The sequence below is a fragment of the Aegilops tauschii genome, chromosome 5, assembly GCF_002575655.3.
Source record: "Aegilops tauschii subsp. strangulata cultivar AL8/78 chromosome 5, Aet v6.0, whole genome shotgun sequence".
In the NCBI taxonomy this organism is placed as follows: Eukaryota; Viridiplantae; Streptophyta; class Magnoliopsida; order Poales; family Poaceae; genus Aegilops; species Aegilops tauschii.
In genome coordinates, this window is record NC_053039.3 from 367,573,951 (window position 1) to 367,583,392 (window position 9,442).

At 51.5% G+C, this 9,442-nt stretch overlaps 1 protein-coding gene across 1 annotated transcript; it reads right to left on the minus strand.

Moving 5' to 3' along the window:
- Nucleotides 1-1,938: 1,938 nt before the first annotated feature.
- Nucleotides 1,939-3,523, minus strand: LOC109763238 (uncharacterized). The gene is made up of 2 exons (XM_020322087.3): nucleotides 2,865-3,523; nucleotides 1,939-2,455 (listed from the first exon to the last, which is right to left on the minus strand). The coding sequence occupies exons 1-2, from the start codon at nucleotides 3,279-3,281 to the stop codon at nucleotides 2,423-2,425; spliced, it is 450 nt and encodes a 149-aa protein (XP_020177676.1). The 5' UTR covers nucleotides 3,282-3,523; the 3' UTR covers nucleotides 1,939-2,422.
- Between the last annotated feature and the right edge of the window lie 5,919 nt (nucleotides 3,524-9,442).

Genomic DNA, 9,442 nt, shown 5'->3' on the forward strand with positions numbered 1-9,442 from the left:
AACGCTCATTGTATGTGAACACCTCCTGCATCATGTGAAAACAACCAGAGTATAAGCTGAACTATTAGTGGATGTTTTAAGCCTGATTTTTTTACTTGCAAATTTCTACTGTAATTTCACTCTACTTATTTTTATATCTTTACTTGTTTTAAACCTTTTTATTTTCTCTTTTTAAATAGATTTTGTGCAGTTGTTTTTACTATGTTAACATGTTTTGCCTTTTTTTTCTTGAGACAACTGGCAAGAATTGAAGATAACTATCAACATATAACTACCTTTGTTCTAAATTAATTGAAGTTATAACTTTGTCCTAAGTCAAACTTCTTCAAATTTTACCAAAATAAACCCGCAAAAAGAAATCACCAAAATATAGAATGTTTTATCAACATCTAAACCACTAAACTAGTTTCATGAGATTCATAAAATAATTTGGTGCACTATATATATTTGATGTTGTAGAGATTAGCACCTTTTTTTTTTCCCTATTATAGACTTATTGAGATAGAGAAGTGTGACTTAGCCCAAAGCTATAACCTCAATTTGTTTGGAATGTAGGAGCAATGGACAATTGTTATCAAATCAGTCCATTAGGCAAAGTGTGTCTTGCTCAGCTGCTCAAGTTAGTTTTCCTGAAGTGTGTTTTGTCTAACCATGGACCGGATGAGTGGGCCACAGATAGCTTTGTCGAAGTTCTTTGGGCCAAGCCAAACGGTAGGTGATAAATTGAATTGTACTACTACTTTTTTTTACCCCTCAAAAAAAAAATACTACCACTTCATTATTGATCGCATGCAATGCAGTACTTTACTGGAACCAACAGATATTGACTGATTTGAGTCCACTCGTCTCCCGTAACATTCCAAGCAAGCTCCAATCCAACAGGATCTGACCAAGATGACCCCCCCTAACCCTAGCTAGTACACACGCAGCGCGGAGCGCGGAGGCGCAGAGGTAGCACCTGGCCTTTAAGCCGGGGCACGCGACGCAGCTGCACGCATGCACTGCACTGCACTGCACTACTGCATGCGCCTGTACTAACCACGCAGTCGCACACACCGGCCCAGAATCAGGGCATGCCCCGCCATACATCTTTTGGACCAGTTGGCTGGCTGGCTTCAAATCAGAACCAGAATTCATCCAGAGCGGTCGATCCATGCATGCCCGTCTGCATTGCAGCCGGCGCCGGCCCCCCCTCGATCGCTCTCGGCTCCCGCTAGCTGCCGCCTGCCCCCGCCCCCGCCATGAATCTCCATTTCCATTTCCCCCCAAGCTACTACTGTGCCGGGCAGGGGCAGGCATTTGTTTTTGTCCGCCCCGCCCCGCCCCGCCCCACCGCCGCAGCGGCGACCGGCAGGCCGGGCGCGGCAGCGATCGACAGACAGCTAAGTCACCTCAATAAATTTAACGCTGTGCCGGTGATCGCCACCAGGTGGGATGATGGGGCGCGGAGCATTACACGACAGTGCGGGAGATGTGCTAGGCCCCAGTCCAGCCCCCGCGCGCTAGTGGACGGGTTGTTAACAGATCCGCCAGCTTTGGAGGAGAGCGGTTCGGTCTCACTGTCTCAGAACCACTCCACACTCCACTCTACTTTACTTATACGTTGGAGTATTTTGAATCTCCTTCCGTAACGGGCCAGCTCAGCTTTGACCGGCCGGCTAGCTCCGTGCATGCGGTCACCGCCCCGTTCAAAAACGGGCATGCACTTCTGTACCAGAAGCAGCAGCATGCATGCATGTGGCGGCAGAGTGTCGATCGAAAGCAAAGGCCGGCCTGGCTTCATTGAAGAGATTTTTGTAGACGAGGGAGGGGAGGGATTCAAAGCGAGGGCAGGAGGAGGCGTGGCGGTAGCAGACAAGCATGGGAACAGCTACTAGCGCACAACCAGCACGTACTACTACTACGATTACCACAAGGACCACAGCATCCATCACCATGTGAGAAAAAATAAATACTGCTAGTGCATTTAACTGGCCCCTTCCTCCGATACAAAACATTCAGAGCCACTACAGCTAGACTAGAGACTAGAGAGAGGAGTTACTTTGACCACTACTACTACTACATCTACATGCGATGCAATGGAACCACCCGCCGACGACCAGACCCAAGAGCTAAAGCAGGAGCAAAAATTCCCTTTTACTACACCGAAATAATAATAATAACAACAAAAAAGGGTAACAAGCAGCAGGCAGTAAAATGAAATGCACATTGATGCATGCATGGCCTCCAGAGCTAGCTACAGCTTCAGTTTGCTTGCTGCTTCTCCAATGAAGCGCTGATGGATGTTGGGTTACTCGCAGATCCGTCTTCACCGGGTAGATGATGGACGTCAAGCTAGCTGAGAGGCAAATCACCACCCAATCGCACAAACTAGTTGCCTAACCATGCCCCCGTCTCGCTTGGTGAACGAGCGCTCGCTGCTTCACTCTCTCGTGCCTCCGTGACCTCCAAGATCCTGAAAAATGTTGCACGCGTTTGCTGTCACTAAAACCGGAAAGGAACGCAGGTGATATGTGCCGCTGAAACTCTGTGCAAGATGCATGGCTGGTGTGGTGTGGTGAACACGTTCGTTCTGTTGCCAAGTACACATGCCTAGAATATGCGATGCGATGCATATATGCGGCTCCAGACTTTGAGAAATCCGGCCCTGGATGCAGAGGAAATGTACTCTAGATTGTACTACGGCGCCGCAAGAGAGCTAGGCTCTCGCAGTTGCAGGTGGCTCTGAAGATTCGGAAAATGTCGATGCGACGGGCAGATGGGACAATGCATACCACTATTGCAGAGCGTACGATGCAGTGTCCTACTGCCACTACGGGTTGGGTGCTTAAGATAATTAAGCTATAAGATTAATTGGTAATTACCGTGTGGGCCTCGGCCGACGACGTGCCGGCGCCAGCATCGGCGGCGGCGGCGGCGGCGGCCTTCTTGTTCGCCTTCTTGAAGCCGAGCAGCTCCTTCCACCGGATGTTGGGGGCGCGGGGCGCGCGCCCGTGGCGGTCGTCGGCGCGCAGCTCCTCGCGCAGCGTCGTGGGCCGGCCGGCCTGGCCGTGCGGGGCCTCCCGGAGCGGCAGGAGGCGGCCCTTGGAGAATAGCTCGTCGGCGGCCATCATGGGGCGGCTGCCGACGGAGAACTCGAAGTCGGCGTCCCCGGGCCCGCGCGCCGACAGCGCCGACGCGGGCGGCGGCTCCAGCGCGAAGTCGCTGGAGAAGGACATCCGCGGCGCCATGAAGGACGACGACTGGTGGTGCTCCGGGTTGTACATGTTAACACATGCCATGCATTGTCCTCACGCGCCCCCACTGGCCGGCTAGCTCCCCCTCCCCCTCCCCGCGCGCCGGCAGGTCGCCGCGGGCAGATCGACTAGCTCGCCTGAGTGCCTTTAGGAGAGCAGCAGTGGCAGCTGGTCACCCGCTGGGACTCTCTTGCTAGCTAGCTAGCTACTCTTGGAGTGGAGTGGAGTGGGGGTGGAGGGTCGTGTGTGGGTGGGTGGGTGGCCAATGGATGTACTTGGCGCTGGTGCGTTGCGAGGTGAGTGATGAGTGGTGCGTGGGGCTGGGAGTTATATAGCGGGATGGGGAGGCTGGCCGCGGCCGGGAGACTGATGAGCGAGTGAGGATCGGAAGCGCGCGATGGTGTACGTATGTATGTATGCGCAAGTGGAAACTGCGCGTGTGCATGGGACGGACGGACGGACGGATGGACGCGGAATGTGCGTCAAGGCCGGCGTAGCATCTAGATCTGCCGTACGTGGAGCGTGCTAGCTCCATTGGAGGGGCGCTGGAGGAGGATGGTCCATGATCCGTGGATGGCTACGTGAGAGAGGCTCCTCATAAATGTGGCGCGTATGTTTCCGGCCTACAGTTCCAGGGACGTGACGAGGCTCACAGTGCATGGGCGATGCGTACGCTTCATTGGAGGGGCGCTGCCGTGCTGTGCTGGGGGCGAAATGGGGGTGTTTTATGGGTCGTCACACGTTTGTCGCTTGATGCAGGAACAGTGTCGGATAAATGGATATTTCTGCGGTATGACTTCACTACCTTGTTCCACGGCAAACCCCGCTGAAAGAAATGCACATGCATCAGAAGGTCGTTCTGAAAACATGCTTTCGCCCCGCTTTATATATAAAGGAACCACCATAGAAAATACATGGCCGAACGATATAAGATGATGAGGTGGCGCTCTTACAAAGCCGATCTCGAGATAATCGGATCACGTAGAACGCACACGACTATGCTACCGACAAAGAACACAAAAAGATCTAAGCAACCTCCACACTACAGCCTAAAATACCTAAACTCCATGACAACGCCCTCAAGAGGGAGAACAACGCTGAGCGTCGCCACTGTTGGGTCTAAAACAGACAAAGGTCTTCACCCCGAGCCTTGACATGTAGAGAAGAATCATGACGACGTCTTCAGGAAGAGCGTGGCACACACGGGTGTCGCCGTCGACGGTGCCGAGGCGCAGAGCTTTCACTCGGCAGCTCATTTGTGCCACCGCGAGGCCTCTAGGATGAACAAGATGGGGCCAGAGCCCCAAATCCAGATCAGGGCGTCACTCCAGAGAGCACGCCCGCGCCACCCGCCGCCACTCCTCCCGTCGCCCACAGAACCTGGAAGGAGAGCCACCACCCCGTGATGATGCCCGTCGGAGAGCAACCATGCGGACCACCATGCAGGGTCGCCGCCCCGGCATCCCTGCCATGAGACTTCGTGCGCCGCTCACTTCGCAACACACTCAAACACTGTATGAAGAGCAGAGGCATGCCATCTACTACTAGCCCGACATCAGTAATCGAGTCTGGGTAGGTGCCTCCACCATAGGAGGCACCCACGCCCGCGTCCCCAGCCAATTCCGGTGGACTAGGGAGGACACGACTCCATGACTGTCGACGGCCGTCGGCAGTCAAGCCCCAAGCCCTGGCCCAAGCGAGCTCACACGACACCATTTCTGTGGCCACCGGCGTCAATCCGCGCACCAATGCAACGAAATCGCGACCACCACCAACAACCACCATACCCGTGACGAGCACCACTCGTGGGGACATCCCGTGCTATGTCCAACCACACCTACCCGAAGCAGAAGCTCTGATCCGCCCTAGGCCATGAACTAACCCACTCGAGCACGAACCCTAGATCTGGACCTCCCCCGTCGCGCGTACCGCCGGCACACCCCCGCGCGCCTAGCCCCGCATTCTGTCGGTATAGACCCAAGAGAAGGGATCCACCACCACCACCCCGCATCGCCCATAGGACCTTGGCCGCCGTAGTCCTACCAGACACACACTGCCTCCACTGCCTCCCACCATAGCTGCTAGCAGCCGCCGCCGCCCGAGCAGGTGGAGAGCACCACCACGCCATGGCCACCACACTGGGGCACAACCTAGCAGCCACCGGCCCACGCCACCTACTAACCAGATTCGGCTGCCACAGCACAGGCGAGCTCCACCTCGTAGACCACCGCCCCCAGCAGCTCCACCAGCCCTCCCATGACGCCAAGCAGGTCTGCGCAGCCGTCCATCAACAAGCCACCGGCACATGCCGTCGTCGGAGGCGAGCCACCGCTCCGCCGCGACCCACATGCATGGGAAGGGCCCCCGCAACAGTGGATGTCCCGCCCCACTCAAGCCTGAGGTGAGAGGAGAGAGGACCTCCGCCACAGCCGTCGGCCGCCCGGGCTTCTCCCGATGGCTTCCTGCGGCGGTGACAAAGGAGAACGAGAGGATCGGTGACCTGACGGCTTGGTTCGAGCTCCGCCCGAGTCGCCCAAGCGGGGGGCGACGCGGGGGATTTTTCCCTTCTCTTCATCAGAAGGATATTCGTGGTGGTAAATGTTTAAAGCAAGGCGACCCTTTATATCCCATCATTTTTCAACATGGTTGTCGATGTGTTTACCTTGCTATGTCCATTCTCCTTGGGGTCATCAGAGTGGTTTTGTACGCCATAGAGTAGGCGTCGGCGACTAGAGGGTCATCATCCTTTATGATGGTGTCACCGTCGGTGGAGGATGAGGATGGGGGAGGCCAGCCAGGCGCCGGGCGACACGGGCCTGCTCCTTGGCGAGGTGCCGAGCCTTCACTGCGCTGGCCGCCCCTTAGTCAGGCGAGCTGCTTGGACTCCTCGATGCCTCGCCGCATGCCTTGGCATTTTTTTGCGGTGGTAGCGTCGGGTATCTGTCTCTACCGAGGTGAAGAACCCTCATAGGAGGTTGTCACTGCGGCTCAGGCACGGATCTACATGACACACGGCCAAATCATCTTGATCCAGCCTGCGCCACCCTTTGCCTCATGCAGCGAGCGACCCACGCCTCCAACTTATGGAGCTGCAGGTTTGGTGGTGCGGGCACTAGCACCCAATGTCGTCTGGGAGGAGAAAGGGCTGGAGGTATCAAGCAACACTGCTCGCCCCACCGCCACATCGTGGAGGGCATGGACTGTGACGGGCCAGTGCGAGCGCACATGGAGCTTGAGCTGCCCCTTCGAACCACCAGGGAGGGTGCGGAGGATGAGCTTCCTTCCCCCATCCATCTGCGACTGGCGGCTGGTGAGCTCCTCGTAGTCGAGGGTGAAGCTCAAAACGGACATGATGAGTGCGTCCTAGTCAATTTGGTCGGCCTCCCTGCCGGATTCGCTGCCATCCATCCATGTTGGCGCGGGAGGGGAATGTGCAGCCGAGGAGCAGACGGTGTGGGGAGCGGAGCAAAGTGGAGTATGGAAGGGGAGCAGAGCAGTCATAAGTTTAGGCTAGGGTTTGGTCCGGGTGGGGATGAGGTGGGGTTATGTGGCGTCTGGGTGGGCTAGCATGGCCAGACCAACACGGCGGCCACGTGAGGGCATGTCCGGACCTCATCATATTCGTCTCACCTATGGTTTGGGTTTAGGAATGCCGTACAACCCAGACATTTGGGCCAGGCTTAAGGGGTCCGGTTGGGTGTGATTTTTTGATCCGGAAGCGTCCAAGCTGTCCGCGTGGACAAATGAAGAGAGAGAAGGGGTCTGGTTATAGATGCTCTAACGCCCCTACCAAGGTTTAGTTGCACATTTACCAATACCAAAAAAACATATATCTTGAAGCACACAACAAAAGAACTTCAACAACCGAGATGCTTTAATAGACGGAGCAAGAAGGAGCACCACCACAGTCACACCATGCTCATGTTCATCCCCACCCGCCAGCCATGCACCACTTTGAATACTTCACTTGCTATCATTTCGAGCATTTTTAGCCCCATCTCAGGGTTCTTGACCTCCTAGGTTTTTCTGCAAAAGCCCCAATCATTAAGCCATCGAGAAATCATATCCTACATACGTAAGAGAGTCATCCCACTAACTTATTTATATCAACACGCAAGCTTTGCCACCTCACCATACAATTATGAATGGGAGAAGGCCCACCATAACATGTAATCATGTATGGGAAGAGAACCACCACAACATTCAACCATGCATGGAAAAATGTTTTCCATTCAATTATTCTACTTATATTTTTGAAAATATTATAACAACTATACAATCCAATATAATAAGTCATATGTATTTTTTATTTTGGTTCTCATGTTATCAACGCAAATCTTTCGTCAACAAATTCCCACGACAATGAGCGGGGTATCCTCTAGTTAAAAAGAATACACGGGTCGGTTATCTTTTTATTTTCAAACATAGCACTATTTCCCAGTTTTCAAGTTGTCTAGAACAAAGCTCATAAACCAACCATCATTAAATGTTTCTCATATTTTCCACGTTTTACTACCCAAACATTAAACAAGTCATGGATGTTATTAGGTACGTCCAAAAAATTGAAGGCACATTTTAAAATGTTCGAAAGTATTCTGGAAATAGAATATTGCATGAAGAGATGGTCAATTGACTAAACTCTGCCACAAAAAGGGACAAGTTTTATTACCAACCTACGTTCTTCTCATCAAATTGTTGTTAGTTAGGACAATATTTTTAAGCACCGGCGACATCGATATCCAAATTATAGGTGGTATTTTAACTTTGGACAAAAATTATGAGGGAAGTTGACCCCATTTTCAATCATATTTCTATAGTAAGATTTTATTGAGTATATAACCATTTTTTCCAGAGTCCCTTTCATTGTAGGGCGATTCCATTTCTCTAAGTCAAACCCACTACTGGCATTTACCCCTAAAAAATCATCTGCTCAAATTCCCCCCTCTTCTGTCTGGTTCGCTTACGGAAATACCCTTCCACGTCGTTTCCATTCGGTCAAGAGCCTTTGATGGTGTTCAAGACTTTTTTGGACAAGTTTGCCCTTCCTTACATGTGGGGCCGCAACAAACTGGTATCTCTGACTCTCTTTCTTCTTCCTCTCGACGGCTATTCTCTGACAAATCTCAGGCGACAACAACGATGATATGGAGCTCTGGGAGTGAGCCAGGACAGAAGGTAGTCCATATGCATGTCTGGAATGTCGTATGTTCAGCTCGTCCGCGATCGGTGAGGTAAGTGGTGCACCGTTGATTTGGGGATTTTGCATCTAGGGTTCAAGCGCACAGGATAATAAATTTTATTTGGGGGGGGGTGCTTGTAGGTGGATGGGTCTGTGATTATGCAATTTTAATCTGAGGTTTACATTGCAATCCAAGTTTCTGCGGGATTGAGGAGCACACGAAGTATAGGTGCCTAGGGCACGGGCTAATTCCCGCTCACTGTGTCACCTGGGGCGGAGCAAAGACGAGAAGACGTTTTTTGGGTTGTCCACTCGATGTAATTCACATCATATTCTCTGTTTTCCTCACATTTTTGCAAAGTTATGATTTTGACAACATTGCTCGATACATTCTCTGTTATGCTTTGACAATTTCTTGATGAGTGTAAATGGGTATTTCGATTGACCCCCTCCCCTTGGGCTAATCGTGTTGGGCATGTTTCAAGGACTTACATGCTAGCATCGAACACAACTAGATCAAAGAAAGTAGTCTTGAGAGGAGGGTGACGAATATGACTAATAAAGCCAAGAAATTGAAGCTCCAGTTGAAGAAGAGGAATGATATAATGGAAACAATGGGGTTTCCGATAGTTCTTGGCATTGTGGCTAGTCTAGTCTATATGTGTTCCAATTAGGCATATAAGTGTATGGTGCTATGTTTGGTTGTTGAACTAGTTGTAATCTTGTGTTTCTGCAGTAGTTGTAATCATGTGTTTTGTTGTTGAACTAGTTGTGATCCTACAAAATTGCTATGTTTTAATGTTGTCGAATGTGCATGTACTGAGCTAAGTTGAGCAGTTAATGCTTCTGACATGAATTTTCATGAAATTATGTTGAAATTTGATCATGTACAATTGAATTGTTGTACACTTCAAGTGTTGTGAAATGTACATTCACAATAATTTTAATTGAGAGAAAAATTCAATTCAATTGTTGTAAATGTTTCTTATGTTGTCAATCACATCAGGAATCCGCATCAAATATAGGA

Coding starts and splice junctions, on each gene's coding strand:
- LOC109763238 (XM_020322087.3), bottom strand. CDS start 3,281: ATGGCATGTGTTAACATGTACAACCCGGAGCACCACCAGTCGTCGTCC. Junction 2,456..2,864: donor CGTCGGCCGAGGCCCACACG/GTAATTACCAAT, acceptor AACATTTTTCAG/GATCTTGGAGGTCACGGAGG.